We start from the raw sequence: 16,223 nt of genomic DNA on the forward strand, positions 1-16,223 counted from the left end.
TTTCTCATTCCTAACAACAGCTCCTCAGCTCATTCTCTCTCCTTCCCCTTTTATCTTCTACCCCTTTTAAGTGGTAGAAAGTTGTATAGTTTTCTGAGGTTCTGAGGATATTTAGATCTTGGGTTTTAAATAAGAAAAATTACTATCAGTCTGTATACTCCCTGAGCAGAGAGAAATGGGCCTGATCGCAGAGAAATGCAGTTTTATTCTTTTGTGTTAGTGTCTGAAAATGATCTAGTAGAGGAGTAAAAAGGTAAGGATAAAACTGAGTGAATCTAAAATATTTCAGGAGTGTAAACAATAATTCTGTATTGCTTTTAAAGTCTGACTCATTATAAGGAAGTAAATTAGGAGGTAAAAAATACTGTCTGACACTTTTCCTTGAAGTGCTCTAATTTGCTATTCTGCAGGTAGCACTGCATGAAGAAATGTTCCTTGTCCTAAAAGAACATCATCTTCCAGGCTTTTGAATTGTACTTTCCTGCTGATCAACAGTGTGATAACAAAGCACCTTACACAGTGAAAGTGGAATGTGTAACTTCTTTAAGGATGTTTGGAGTTTTATTGATACCTGAATCTGCATTTTAGTAGTCTGTGTGCCTCTTCTGGAGATTGTTACTTGTTGTTTCTGATTTCCAGAGTGGACTGACGCCCCTCCACCTGGCTGCCCAAGAGGACAGGGTCAATGTAGCTGAGGTTCTGGTTAACCAGGGAGCTGCTGTTGATGCACAGACAAAGGTATGAACACCACTGTCACATGAAATATTTCCTTCCAGGGAGCCATGAGCCTCCAGACAGGGCTAGGAATTGATTTCAGGGTGAAACTGAAATCGCAGCAGGGAAACATTCCTTGTAATAAATTATTGCAGAATATATTCTGAAAATTGAAGATACATAAGCTTGGGTGTTTAATGTCAAGCTCAGCCTCTGAGCAGTAAGCTTATTTCTTGCCAGATATTTAGATCAATAGAGGTTTAGATTGTATCCTATTATTGTGCCTCACTGAAGGTAAGTGGAATTGATCTAGTTATTCAGTAAGGAAACTGTTATCTAATATGAAATACATATATGCAATGATGGTCCATTTCAAATATACTTGCCTAAAAATAGTTTTGCCTAAATATCTGGACTCCTAAGTAAGAGACCTGGATTTTCAAGGTGCTTGGGCTTGGGAAAGGCTTTTGTGACCACCAGCAATGACACCTCCCACTTCACAGTATTGCCTTTTAAGATCCATGTCCTGAACAAAGACCCTTTGCAGAAGAGGTTTTATGCTCCCTAATGGTGTACAGTGCTCAAAATTTAATGATAATGATCTCAGTGTTGATTGCACTTACATTCCTCATGCATTGTCTAGATCTTGGAGGCATTCCTTTAGCTGGGCAAGAAATCAGTTGAGATCAAATACTTGGGCTGTAGTGGATCATATCAGCTAAATGAAGCAGGTCTCACAATCTGACCTGCACTCTTTTGCAGAGGAGTAGCTTCCACAGCTCTCTGCTAGGTGTATGCCACAAGTTAGGTGCTGTGCTTGCGTCCCAGGAATGTCCAGGTGTGTCAGACTGCCCAGCAATATTATCATATTACACTGACAGCTCAGAAAGGGCTGAGTCCATCATCATGTCTGGCTGCAGCTCAGCTGATTATAATCTGTGGCAGAGGGAAAAGTCATTGTTATCTGATTTCTCTACAGTGTAATTCCAACTGTACTGACTGCTGATTTCAGTAACATTTTCCTGACTTAAACCCGAAAGAGTTTTGGTAAAATTCCAGGAGTTTCTCCAGGTTTATACTTCTGCAACATATCCTCAGTCTGTATTTTAAAGAAGAATCAGTCAGGGTTCTTCTCTGTCAGAGCACCCAGTAACAAGTGAGGTCTGCCCTGGTTCATCCTTTGCACAATTTCCTCAGGTGAATGTGGTTGCCTTTCTAGAGGTAGTTTCTACCTGCTGTTTGTTTCAGTAGCAGGACATTGCAGAACCTGTTCTTTTGACTTGGCCAGAGCTGAATCGCCTCCCAAGCCATGCAACTCATCTGAGTGTTTGCCTTTGCCCCTCTGTGCAGTGCTTTTGGCTGTCCCACAAATAGCAAGCAGTCTGAGGAGACATTTATACTGACAGGTGCAGGCAGACACACGTGTTTGCCTCGCTGGCTCTCCAGGGTCCAAACAGGATCCCATTCTGGGCTGCAGTGGCCTTTTAGTCACATTAGGGTGGTGGAAACATCTGAGCTACTGTCACAGCTGAGAGGCAGGCAGGGCATGTCTGCTGGGTCCCAGGGACAGCGTGGTGCAGCTGCAGGAGTTCTGCACTCAGCTTCAGAAAATGCAGTCATATTTGACTGTGTGCAACATGATCAGTAATAGCCATATAGTTTTAAAGAAGACAGAGGTAAATCTCTTGTTGTTCACCCTCATTCCTCAGTTATATGTGTAACTAGTGTGAATAAAGAATTGCTTCCCAGTGCACTCTTGTTTCCATGGGACTGCTCTATCATTGTTAGGAAGTGGCTCAGGGACTCATAAGTCAGGTAAAGCCAGGTTGTATTTAAGCAGGACTGTAAGAAGTCACCTGTCTGGGGAAATTCTCCATCCTATAGGCTTCTCTGGGGAAGAAGATCCACAACATCTTGTCCTCATGTTCTCCCTACAAGTTAGTCCTCATAGTTAGTCCTCCCTGCTGTAGGGCACTGTCTGCTCCTGGGAAGAGAGTGCCCTCACGCCTGGCAGGATTCTCTTAGAGTGGAATGAGCTCAATGCTTATGCACTGGCATGTGCTTGGTGCTTTTCCACGAGTTTCTGCAGGGTCCCATCTGCTGGGTTTGTGCAGCAGTGAGCCCTGCAGGCTCCACAGAGTCAGCCACATGGAGCTGTCTGCCAGATATCCTGGGATAGAAGGAAAGGGCCAGTGCAGTACTGGGTGTTTTAGAAGGGAATAGTTTCTGGATAAACTGGTGAACACCCTGAGTTCCTTCCTGAAGAACCCTGGATTTCTACAGTGGAGGAAAATTGTAATGCTTTAAGAAAGGCCATACTTTGACCTCATGTTCTATACAGGTGAAGGTTAGATGATTGCCCTGTAAAATAGCAGCCCTGCAGTTACAAGCTCTCCCATTTAGATGGATTAACTGTACGTTCTGCCTCTAAAACCAGAGGCACTGGGGGACAAGATAAGCAACAGCTGAGTTGGCTTTGGAGGCATTGTTGCTATGCTTGCATGTTTGCACAATCCTGTCCAGCATGTCCAGTTGGGATTCATTCCTTTGGACACACAGCAGCAGAGATGTGGCCATCCTTGCCTTAGAAGTCAGTGAAGCAGCACAGCTCAGAGTGACATTATACTGGGGATCTCTGCTACCAGCAGTGTCACCACTAACCTTCTGTTTTCTTCCCTCCATTTCACATCCATGTGCTTCTCTTACCTCAGATTTTGGGGCATGGATGACTGTTCAGCATTGCTTTTTTTTTTGTTGTTGTTGTTGGTTTTCTTTCTTTATTTTCCCTCCTTATCCTATTTCTCATTTTCCCAGGATAAGCAAGCATAGGTTGTGTCACTCCAGCACAGTTCCTGTCAGCAGGGGGAGAACACTCCATATCATTTAACTTAATATCAATAGGTCATTGAACTCTTGACGAGGGACCAGTGAACTATCATCTTCCTGGTCTTTAGTCATCATTTATATATAACTTACCCTCCCTGGGAAAATATCTAGAGTCTGCAGTTCTGACACATGGGGGTTCTGACCCTGCTCACACTCTGGGGAGTTTTCAGGTGGTTAAAGGAGAAGATGGGGCAGAAACACATTTTGCCTCTTCAAGTTGTATCAGGGAAGGAAAAAAAAAAATCCAGTATTGCAGAAAATCACTTGTACAGGGGATTAGTCTGTATGATTAGGATCAGTTCTGGCTATTATGAGCATTTTCAGAACTGCTCTCAGAAGTGAACAGTTGCATCTGTAGGTCTCTCTCGGGGCAGTTTCCCTCCCAAGAAATATTTTTCCTGACCTTTGTAGTAGAAGAAGGCATGAAAGGAAGAATAGCTTCTGGTTATGAAGTGCATTTATTAATAGTGTTGTGGGATCCTTCTGGTTTTGCTGCATCAATTAACTAAATAGCCTCTAATCTCAGAGCTGCAGGAGTCTAAATCAATGCTGAAGTCTAAAACAACACTGGTGTAGCAGGCCAAAACTAGTGCCTCAGAGACCATAAGGCTGCTCCTACCACTTGAAAATGAAATTTTGTTAGGTGGTTTAAACTCAGCCCTGTTAGAAAACACACTTCAGGTATAAAGTTTGAGCTGCTTCAAAATCCTTCACATTTAGAGGATTTAATAATTGAATTTGGCGTTCACAGAAAACATGTTAGTGTCCTGAAGCAAAGCAGCAGCTCTTGTCTATTCTGACATTGCATTTTTTTGCCTGAATTTAGGTATGCTAAAGAGTTTTTGGTGCTGAAAATGTGCTATGCAGTATCATGCTTAACACAAGGCAGGCTCATCCCTTCACAATAATATTGGGAGTTGAAAACCAGTCTGGAGCCATGGCTGCAAGCAGATATCCCTTCTCTGGTGGTCATGCTGAGTGTCAAAAGCTGTCCTGGTACATGTGATGTTGCTTTTGTTTCAGGGCTTTTGTGCTGGTAGTTGGCACGAGTAAATATTGTTTCATGGCTCAGCAGGTCCCCACATGTCATTTTTCCACTGTTTATCCCATTGGAGAGTGTGGTTGTAGGATACAGCTGTACTGTGATGGACTGGCAAAGGAAGACTGAGAGAAAAGTGCAGGTTCAGTCAAGGATGAAAGGCAGGGTTTGGAGTTTTTATTTCAGTGCAGGTTTTTTCAGTTAAATAGTCACTACACTGCTCTTGGTGTTGGGCCTCCCCTGGAGGAACTGATGGTCTCCCAGTCCCTGCCTGATGACTGTCAGGAGAACAAAGCCAGTATTGAACTGCCTTTTGTTTCTAAAACTGTAGTTTTGGTAGGAGATAGTGGTGGCTGAGAGGTCATGATGTTCTTTTGCGGGTTGAGCTGGGATTTTTATTTCAGATTTATTCAGGTCTGCCTGCCTTGTTCTGACAGGAGCCCCATAGCAGCCTGAGATCATAACAGTGATCCAGCTTTTCCACTGGAATATCTAATTCTCAGATGCAGGAAGAGATAAGGAGGAGGCAGGGAGGGAGGGAAGTACTAATGAGAAAAATCACTTTCCTACAGCCCAAACACTCAAATACAGGTGGCTTCAGTATATCTTCATGGGGCATTATCTCCTTGGCTCTTTGTACATGCTCAGTTGTTATCAAGAAGTTTCTGTGGAAATTTCCAGCCTGATAATGTGCAATAATGAGCCTTTGCAAGGTACTGCAACATGTTAGGTCCTGATTCAGCAAAGCAGGGAAGTGTCTGTGTGTGTACACCTAGGTTTGCCTGTTTCATTCAGTCAGGCCTTTGTGATCTTTGGATCTAAAGCAATTTCTAGCCCTGTAAACAACAATGCTGTAGCTTCATTGTCTGACATTTACAGCAGAAAAACAAAAACTGAGCAGCTTGAGAGTCAGCATGACTAGAAAGATGCAGTAATTCAAGCTGTTAAGATTTATGGCTAGTGCCAGTGGAGGATATGAAAGTAATTCACCGACATGATATACTAGACTTGTGATAATTCCCCTCAAAAGTAAAAACTGAAGGGCAAGAGAATAAGGGATTCTTTGTGTTCCATTGGAAATGAAAAGTTCAGGATTTCTGACTTTCTTTTTTCTTGGCACTTATTCTTGTAGCTTTTGATAAACCCTTCCCAGCTGCTAACTCCCCTGGTGTTGCTGACTCTTTAAAACAGCCAGAAGGTGATGTCTGTTAGAGCTGTGTTAAACAAAAGCCCTGGTTTCCTTGGAAGTAACTTTTTCAATATTAGGCTGCCTCCTAAATCCCTTAGTGCTTTGCCAGTAATTATAACTAAGCCTGAACGGCTGTGCAAAAATTTGTATAATTGTGAGCTGGATTTTGTTGTTCTGTTTCTGCTTTTGCTTTTTGGGGTGTTTTTAATGGGGTTTTTGTTGTTTTGGGTTTTTGTCTGTTCGTGGGTGGGTTAATTATTAACATCTTTTGAAGCAAATATTTCAGCCTCCCGGCACCTTTCTATAGACAATGAAAGTAGCAAGCTCAAGTAGCCTTGAGAATTGCTGCTTTTATTGTTAATTTAATTGTGTAATTGCAGAATCTGCCAGTTGGAGTGTTTCAGAGCAGTCAATAGAATACCTTGGTTCACGTGGGGATCTTGGGATACAATTGCTGTGCCTTCCTGAGCTAGAAGGAGCTGAATGCAGGAAACCTGAGCTCTCACCAAGAAGTTAAGGATATCCCCCCCAGGTTTCAGGCACTGAGAGGGCATTTTGCTGACCAGTTTTACTTTGGCCATGCCCTCCCTGCCCGTGCTGCTGGCTGGGAACAGGAAGATGTCCTGTGCTGTGTGCCGAGGGCCTGCCAGCTGTGACACGGTGTCACATCTCTGTCCCTCTGCTGTCAGCGACTGCAGGGCCAAACAGGACCTGACACGAGGTGACCACAGGCTACAGCAAACTTAAAAGGAGCTCCCAGGACCCTCCAAGGACCACAGATAGGGGACTGGTGCTTTGCCACCAGGCTCAGCAGGTGCCCACACGGCTGCTGGGGACACGTGCAGTGCCCGTGGCAGGAGCTGACATTCAGTGCACACCCCTCCAGCTGCCACAAACAACCAGAGCTTCAGAGGAGGCTTCCTTCAGATTCAGCTGACTTGTGACCCTGGAAATGTCATGATTTCCATTGTTAAATGGGAGGAGGAGGAGGAAAAGCTTTCACCTAGTCTGATTTAAACAGCAGACTCATCAGGAGTGACAAGGAGCATCAGTAATTGCTCCTCCAGCCATTTCTGTAGGCACCACGTGTAAGTCTCTCTGTGTTCCATTTCCAGAAGGAAACTTTCATTGCACTGCAGTAAACATGGAGGTTTTGAGAGCTCTTTTTTCAGTATTCATTGTTACAGGCTGGAGAGGAGCCTTTACAGATCACTTCAAAGGGAAAGCTGAGATCAGCTGGTCTTGGCTCTCTGATATGCTCCAGATTTTAATGTTTTTAGGGTTATTCACAGGGGGTTCTTGGCAGGTGGTCCTTGACTTTGGATTTCATCTCTCCAGTTGGTTTTATGCTGACTTTTTTTTTTTTTTTTTGACCTTTTGCTGGTCATGTTAAGAGGCCTGTATATTGAAGAGGGAGAAGGGAATTAAGATTTTGTAGGACAAGGTCTCACAGCCTTATTTTTTAACTGTTTTTTGAACTGTTTTGATAGCTTGGCCATCCTTTAATCTGAGTTTATCTTTGACCCATGTAGAGGCAGGGGCTGTAGAATCTGTGTTTGAGGTACATGCCTGTGAGTCATCATTCTGCTGAAGAATCAAGGCTCTGGACAGCCCAGGGAGCCCTGTCAGAGTCAGACTCCAGGCACTCCTAGAAACAGGAAGTTATTTGGCCAACCCTAGACTAACAATATCTCTAAGATGAGGTCCATGTGTTCAGTTCATGATTACATTTAAGCTACTTCTCCAGCTCTTACCACTGTGGGCTATTATTCTGTACAGGAAAAGTTCCTTGTAGTCATTTGGCATCTGATCCAATGTTCACATAAGTCAGCAGAAAGTTTCATTCTGCTGATGCCAATGGAATTTCAGTTCAGTGCTGTTTCTGGCACTGATTAACTCATTCTGGTTGTCAAAGTTAGTAGTTTCTGTAGATGGCAAAGGGTATATCATTAACTGGAAATGAATGGCACACACAAATTTAAAGTAACTCTTACAGCTACCATCTCCTAGCCTGTGCTAATACAACTGAAATTAGGTAACCTTGTGTGAACTTCTCCATAGTCCAAGGGAAGTGGTCAGCAATCTGCAACACCACCTAGAGACACACACACGTCTGTGGCTTCAGATAGGATCCACCTGAAGGCACTGAGGGAGCTGGTAGAAGGACTCATTGAGCACTTTATGTGACTTTCAAGAGAAGAGTGCTTTTTTCCAAAGCTGGAGGATTTTTCACATAGTCCAAAGAAATAAAATTTAATGGGATTTTTCCTGTTTCATGGCTGTTTGCTTTTTTTGATTTTTTGATTTTTTCTTTTTTTAAAATCAGGGGACGTGTGTGATATCCCCCTTTACTAACTGCTGATGTTCATTCTAGATGGGATACACTCCTTTGCACGTTGGCTGCCACTACGGAAACATAAAAATCGTGAACTTCCTTCTGCAGCATTCTGCAAAAGTCAACGCCAAAACGAAGGTGAGTGTCCCAGCTCTCCCTGGGGGCTGCCCTGCTGTGTGTGCTGAGCTGTGCCCACCTCAGCCTTGCCTTTGCTGTCTCCCTGTGCCTGCAGAACGGGTACACGCCGCTGCACCAGGCGGCGCAGCAGGGGCACACCCACATCATCAACGTCCTGCTCCAGCACGGCGCCGCGCCCAACGAGCTCACTGTGGTAAGTGCTGGCCTGGAAAATGGGCCTGGTGGGACAGGAAAAGAGCAGAGGAAGCCTGCTTCCATCACCACCACATCCTCTGTACCATCATCTCTCCCAGAACAAGAACAACAAACATCTGAAAACCTCCTCATTTTTGTCCCATTTCATCCCACTTATATATCCTGCTACCCAAATATTTATTTCCATCAGAAAACGTAAACAATTTTTATTTTACATTCTTCTGTAATTAACCAGCAGTTCCTACACTTTCCCTTGCTAACATTCAACTTGTGTTATGAATGTTTCAATTGCCAGAATGGAAACACTGCCCTCGCCATTGCTAAGCGACTTGGCTACATTTCAGTTGTTGACACACTGAAGGTGGTGACAGAGGAGACCATGACTACAATTGTAAGTACAGCTCATTTCAGCAGGGAATGGAAGAGTTTTTCCAAAGCCAGAGTATGATTGTGACTAAACTTTGTGTAGTTACGTGACTACCAAAATTCCAGTCACCTATTTCTTTTCAGCAGTATAAAGTTGATATTAAGTGAAATATAAGCTATTTTTAAAGTAGTAGACACTGTGAGGATGTGCACTGAAAGAGCACCAACTGAGCAGAAAATGGCCAGTGTAAAGGACTGGTCACAACTGCACTGTTTCTCCACACAATGTTTGTCCACACATCTTGTTGTTTTGGGAACAATTTTGCAGCTGAAAAGAAGTTCCTACAGGCTTGTGTAAACAGAAGCTGCAGATCTGATGTTTAGTGGCTTGAATTTGACCTAAGAGAACCCATTCCAATATTAAAAAATGGTTGGAATTTACTTGAAAGCTCCTCCTTGTGTGGTTTCTGGCCCCTTCCATAGGATGGTGAAAGGCTGTATTCTGCAAGCAGCCACAGCCAGCCCCTGCAACCCCAAATACCCATTCCCTGATGTGGATGAGAACTCCAGCTTGTGTGTCCTGCGTCTCAGGAAGCATTAGCCAGGAGACATTGAAGGGACTAGCAGTGGTCAAACATTACCTGCTGTCAGAAACATTCACAGAATCCAAAATATTTCTCAGAAGGATCTTTTGTTCACTAATGTTTTGCTCTCTGAAGAAGTTTTCTGAGGCAAGGTACCTCCATGCATTACTGTAGTAATGAAGCCTGAATTGGGTCTGAAGAACATAAATTCAGAATATTGGCTTTCAGCAACTATTTTTCTTTTTCTGATTAAAAAGATAAAATGCACATGTATGTGATTTTAGACATACCAGGGGTGGAAAGCAGTTACTGTGTGTGTGTTCCATGTTTTGTCATTGCCCCTTTGTGTGGTCTCTGTGCAAGCAGGTGGCTGCAATATGATGAGCTTTTGGGACGACAGGCAGATTTTAGTTCTGTTACTGCATGCACCTTTTCTTCCTATGAATTTCCTGGCTGTGGTTTCAGTAGTTTACAGAAAAGCCACCACACAAAAGATAAATTTCAGAACAATGTGATATAAAGGAATAGGCTGGAAAGTAATGCTGATTTTTTTTTCCTTACACATTTTCTCTATGTTTTATCAGGAATAAATTTCTCTTTAGAAAGATTACAAAACATTTTTCCACACAAAAAAATTTGATGGAGAATATTGCATGGGATAGCAAAACTTGAATGACTACCTACTATTCAATTAGATAGTTGCAGGAAAACCACATGTTTATGCTGAAATCTCTCAATATCACAAGGCTGTTCCTGGCTTTCAAAACCAAGAAGCTGGGAATGTTTGTCCTGCATAAAGTGACTGACCATTTATCTTCTGTAGATGAAGAGTAGAGAGATGGTGGGTCAAGCTCTGAACTGTTGGAGGAAATGTTAGATGCTGAAAGACCTATGCAACCTCAAATACCTACTCTTGAGAGAAGCCCAGAAATCATTTCCATTAAAATCAGAATATGCTACTTATCAGTGTGTAATTTTGAGACCTTGGAAGTCTAGACGTGAAATCTGATTTACAATTGATTTACAAAAATTCAGTTTGGCTGCTGAGACATATCTTGAGGCTTGTGGTTAAACAACTCCCAAAGCTAAATTTAAAGGCATCAGGGATGAACATAGGTAATTTTACTATAATTTATACTCAAACACCAGTTTAAAAAAAAATAAGTCCAGTAGGACCTAGAAAAAAAGTCCAGTGATTTTGCTGGTTTAACAAGGTGTTAAAAAGCTTTGTAAGTAATTCCCACAAAATGGATTGCATGAGGATTTTTGTAGGTTTTGTAATGTTTGAGCATGGAGGAGCTCTTCTGCCTATATCAAATGATGGCAGTAGCCTAAGAAACATGAAATGCCAAGTGAGTACTCAGAAGGCCAGAGAAAAACTGAAATCTTTTAAAATAAGTGAAAATGGAAAGGCCACTTTGCCCTCCTGAACTTTTTAATGATTTCTTGTTTGCATATGAAGTGTGAGAAGTAACAATGGTTAAAAAAATACAATCTAAAATCCCCATAAAGATGGGAGTGGGTTTTTGTTTGAGGTTAGGTTTGGTGGTTTTTTTTGGTGGGTTTCTTTTTTGGAGGTTTTTTTTTTTGTGGTTTTGTTTTGTTTTGGTTGGTTTTGTTTTTAATTCCACTGCACTCCTTGAATGGTACCTCTGCAGAAGCTCTGGTCTGACCCAAACCTCTACTAGAGGTTGTGCTGGAAAAGTAAAAAGTACATGTGTATGTCATTCTTAGGATACAGGTATTCTAGGAACAGATTTCAGGTGCATTCAGAACTTTATTTTCCTGCTTTTGTTTTTCTTTATATTGGTCTTTGAATCTGAATCAATATAAACATTGGGATAAAAACCATGCAACCACTTCTGAGTGTCTTTCATGCACAAAGCCCTTCAGGGGTATCATTTAGCCTGCATGTGGTTACAGTTGTTCTTATTTGTGGGAAAAACAAACAATTCATGCTGAGGCACCTCTGAAAAAAATTCACATAGGTTCAGCTACTGCCAAATTGCAGAATTCTTCTGGTGTCCAAGGAGGAATACTTCCCTCAGAAGGTTTGGTTTTATTAGAAATGACATATTCCTTGCTCAAAATTTAGGAGATTACCTGGAGTTCTTATTAGGCCTCCTAAAATGATGTTCATTTCAGTAAATGTGATTCTTCTTTTGATATCATCATCTAAGCTTTCCACTCGTGCTTTTTCTGCTGGCAATATGAACATAGTTTAAAAAACAAATACAATATTGCCTGTTTCTGTAGTCTTTTTAATTTATAGCTCAATGCATCTTTAAAAGAGAAACTGAATAAGAAGCTAAAAATTGTGTTGTTTTTCAAATTGCAGATAAAAATCTTATCTTTCATTTAATTTTAAAAATAAATAGAATTTTGAGAAAAATTGTGCCTGCATTCTAAAATTACTTTTTTTTTCTATTACAGACTGTTACAGAAAAGCACAAAATGAATGTACCAGAAACCATGAATGAAGTTCTTGATATGTCTGATGATGAAGGTAATAGTAATTTTAAATCTTTTTTCACTCTTTGTGGTTGTAAGAAATGTCTGTTTAAAAAACCCAAGACTAACACACATTATCAGTTGGATATGGTCATTGCACGTCTGTTATTGTTGTACACTGATTTTTGTTGACACATCAATTGTATGTGCTTTTCTTTAATTATTTTGTTTATTTGAATCATGCAGTTCGTAAAGCCAATGCCCCTGAAATACTCAGTGATGCTGAATATTTGTCAGATGTTGAAGAAGGTATTTGTGCATTTTTGTATTGCACTGATATTTAGCTTAATCATCTTCCTTTTATTTCATCTGTCTGAAAACTAATCCTTTCAGATAATTTTCTTATTATCCCACTAACAATAACTTCTGCTTTACAATTAAGAGTGCTTTCAAAAATTTTTTGAGCTATTGCTGATAATCCTCTAACTTTTTTTCTGAATTTCTTATGATTTTTTGATCTAATTACCTTCACTTTCTTGGAATAATAATTTTGTTGCTGGTTCTATAAAGTAAATAAATGTTTTCTTGTTTAAACTGAAAATTAAATACTGGACAAGAGGGTAAAATATCAGAACACTTTGGAAAAAATGGCTGATAGTCAAAGTCGATGGCAGAAAGAACAAAGTTCTTGGTTTTTTTAAAAACAAATGACTGTTCAATTTTCTTGTTTTTCTTTAGTTAATCTCTCTTTCCTCATCCCTATCGATGTATTTACTTCTAATTTTCATAGCATTCAAGCAGCAAGGTGTAAAAGATATTTCAGTTCTTTGTGTGCAGCTCTTGTTTAATTCATGCATTGAGGCTTTTGGTTTGTTCCCCATCTGTCATTGTGCAGTTCCAAATGGATCATGTTCTTACCATACATACGTGTTTCCCAAATAGCTCTCCTGGGCCATTGTCCTGCTCAAAGCACTGCATTGTTTCAGCTGACAGGAACACTGATGCATGACAGTGTGAGTGGGCAGGGCAGGAACTTGCTGTGTCCCACTGCACAGCGAGGTGCACACCAGAAACACCCTGTGGGGAGCCTGGGTGCTGGAGCTAAAAATGTCAATTGTAACGTGTGGGATCCTTTTGAAAGCCAGATTTGTGGAGGTTTTTTCTTGTCGCTATCTCTCAGTACAACAAAGACCAAACCAACAATTAGGAATGCAGGTGGTACCATTGGTTCCTTGCATGTTCAGACTGTATTCTGCACCCATGTTGTTGCCAGGGGAGCTGAGAGAGTCATTTGTACATAAACAGTCCTGCTCTGCATCCTTGTGTCTAAACTGGAGAGAGAGATCTGATGGATGGACAGCTCTGTGGCTTAGGAATTGGCTGGATGGGGTGCTCAGAGTTGTGTTCAAAGACTCAGTCTCCAAGGGGAGACCAGTGATTTGTGCCATTCCTCGGGGTTTGGCATTGGAGCTGGTGCCATTTCACAGTTTTGTTGGCAGTGTGGACAGTGGGATCAGTGCACCCTCTGCAGGTTTGCTGTGTGGTGTGGTTGAAGTGCTGGAGGGAAGGGATGCCGCCCAGAGGGACCTGGACAGGCTGGAGAGGTGGGACCTTGTGAAACTCATAATGCTCAGCAAGGCCAAGTGCATCCAGATTGGGGCAATCCCAAGCATAAATAGAGGCTGGGTGGAGAAAGGATTGAGAACAGCCCTGAGGAGAAAGACTTGAGGCTGTTGGCTGTTTGGTGTTTATATACAGAAGCTCAACATGACCTGGCAATCTGCACTTGCAGCCCAGAAATGTCCAGCTGTGTCCTGGCTGCATCCACAGCACCATGGGCAGTTCTCACCAGACCCCACCTGGAGTGCTGCATCCAGCACTGGGCTCCCAGCATGAGAAGGACATGGGGCTGTTGCAGCAAGTCCAGAAGAGGCCACCACAAAGATTACCAGAGGGCTGGAGCACGTCTCCTGTGAAGCCAGGCTGAGGGACTTAGGGTTGTTCATCCTGGAGAAGGTTCCAGGGAGGCCTTAGAGCACCTTCCAGTACCTAAATGGGACCTATAGGGAAGTTTGAGAGGGACTTTTTACAAGGGCATGTTCTGACAGGACAAGGGGAGTGGATTTAAGCTGAAAGAGGGTAGGTTTATATTCAAAATTAGGAAGAAATTCTTCACTTTGAGGGTGGTGAGGAGCTAGAGCAGGTTTCCCAGCAAAGATGTGGGTGCTCCATCCCTGAAAGTATCCAAGACCAGGCTGGACATGGCTTTGAGCAGCCTGGTCTAGTGGAAGGTGTCCCTGTCCATGGCAGCAGAGTTGGAACAAGATGATCTTTAAGGTGCCTTACAACCCAGGCCATTCTGTGATTCTGAGATGACAGGGTCTTTTTCAAACCCAGCCCTGAAAGAGAGCTCACAAATCAGGTAACAGGTGTTTTTCAAGGCTTGTGATGAATTGCAGGCTTTGAGGTGATAACCACTGGCCTGTGTCTCTTCCCTGATTTGCAGATCTGTAAAGACAACTCAGTGATGCCCATCACTCAGTGTTAGTGGGGTATTTATATACAATGCATCCACTCACACCAGTCGAAACAAATCTGTTCAAGATGCTAAGGCACTCTGACAAATCTCTGAGCCAGGGAGCTGATTTCTGAGTGGGAGAAAGGCACAAATTTAGCAAACAAATCCAAGCTCTCCCTGGCTTGCTTGGTGTTCATATCATCAGCCAAAACTCTTCAGTGAGACAGACTTGTTGAATGGCTTCTTGATGAGCCACAACCCTCAAGGTTTCTCTCACAAGAGAAATTGAAGACTTGGAAAGTAGAGACAGAGCTCAGGGACAAATGTCAGGAAACCACTTCCTTGTGTTTTATGTCTTGCTGTGCCCACTAAATAAGTATTTACATGGGAATTGTGTAATTTCTCTTCCCTGCTGAGGACAGTTTGGTTTGGAGTCAAACTGGTTGAGAAGAGAGATTTTGTTTTTATTGTTTTTCCTAGACTGTTCTGGCAAGTCTGCCCAGTGAGGTTAAGTGTTGGGAAACTGCTAAACCGCAAAAAAAAGAGAAATGGTGTTTTTTTGAAAGATGTGAGCATGGTTTTGTTGGGAAAAGAAATGAGGGCTCACCTTCATACACAGCAGAGACTTTGTGGAAGAGCAATTCTAACGCACGCTGAGCATGTGCTGTGCTTTAATTGTTGAAGAGATTGCAAATCCTACAAATGTAAACCTGAGAGTGGGAGAACTGGGACTTTCCTCTCACCATCTCCAGCTGTGAGCTGGCTCCTCGTGCAGCTGGGAGTCCCAGCCCTGTGCCCATGCCATGGGGCTGGTGGGGAGCAGGGCTCAACCATGGTAAAGCTCCACTCCAGTTGTCTGCAGGAGGCCTGGAAGGAATCCCCTTCTCTGGAGCCGTGCTCATCCTCTCAGCATCCTTCTGGGCAGCTGCAGGAGCCTTAATCTGGTGCAGGGAGCTGGAGCCCTGCTGTGCCTGCCACAACCCTGCCTATCACTGCAGCTCTCCCTGAAGCTGCTGCTGCTGGCCCAGAGGGGAAGGGACAGCAAGCCATGGGAGCTGATACCAAGAGGAGAGAGACTGTGAGCAGTGAAGGGCAAAAAAAGAATTCAATCCATAAATCAAATCAGGTGTGGAGAGTTTGGACATTATCAAAAACCAGTTATTCTTGAGCTTTCAATTTATTTATTTGGCCTTCAGGTGATAACAAACTTTTGGGTGTAAACCAGGACACAGTTTTAAACCCATTTAATGGAGATGCCTGCCTCAGTAAGAATAAGTATCATGCTAATCAATCCCTGGAAGATTAGACAGATGTCCTAACAGAACATGAATGCACACTGCCTGATCCCTGAGTAGGTGCTAGGATACAGCAGTTTAAGTGCATTTAAGACAGGTCAGAACATCACCATGCATGAAAATCTGTTACTGGTCATTTTGGGAGGGGTTGATTTATTATATTTTTAAGCTCAGTTTTCAGAGTTTCTTTGACTCCATAAAATTTCACAGGTTCATAAAAGTTTCAGTGGTTTGGTACTGGCTGTTCTCCATACTTTGTGAAACCAAAACCTTGGCTACAACTTGAAACATCCTCCTTTTCCCTGTGGCTCTACCTCTTTTGCCATCAAGACAGCTCTGGACAGGCTGTGATAAAGGAGTGGCAAAATCCTCAGGTATCTTTAGCAGAGCCAAATGACAAATGCTCATCTGGATCCCAGCCTATGATTAAATTTTGTCTGGGACTTTTCCCAAGCCACATGATGCCTTCTCTCCTGCTGCCAGAGAGCCTGTATTTCTCACTGGCCTCCAGAA

At 42.5% G+C, this 16,223-nt stretch overlaps 1 protein-coding gene across 7 annotated transcripts in view; it reads left to right on the top strand.

Annotated features, from left to right (window-relative positions):
- The window catches only part of ANK3 (ankyrin 3), a 192,516-nt gene that overhangs the window by 101,204 nt on the left and 75,089 nt on the right, over nucleotides 1-16,223 (top strand). For 4 of the 7 annotated variants that reach the window (XM_059851138.1, XM_059851135.1, XM_059851140.1 and 1 more), the window contains exons 18-22: nucleotides 640-738; nucleotides 8,203-8,301; nucleotides 8,396-8,494; nucleotides 8,792-8,887; nucleotides 11,880-11,952. In XM_059851138.1, the coding sequence (XP_059707121.1) occupies nucleotides 640-738; nucleotides 8,203-8,301; nucleotides 8,396-8,494; nucleotides 8,792-8,887; nucleotides 11,880-11,952 (466 nt within the window). Of the gene's footprint in view, nucleotides 1-639; nucleotides 739-8,202; nucleotides 8,302-8,395; nucleotides 8,495-8,791; nucleotides 8,888-11,879; nucleotides 11,953-12,143; nucleotides 12,207-16,223 lie in introns of all 7 variants that reach the window. The other 3 variants (XM_059851139.1, XM_059851134.1, XM_059851141.1) reach the window with 1 other exon arrangement.

This window comes from Haemorhous mexicanus, chromosome 7, assembly GCF_027477595.1.
Source record: "Haemorhous mexicanus isolate bHaeMex1 chromosome 7, bHaeMex1.pri, whole genome shotgun sequence".
Lineage (NCBI taxonomy): Eukaryota > Metazoa > Chordata > Aves > Passeriformes > Fringillidae > Haemorhous > Haemorhous mexicanus.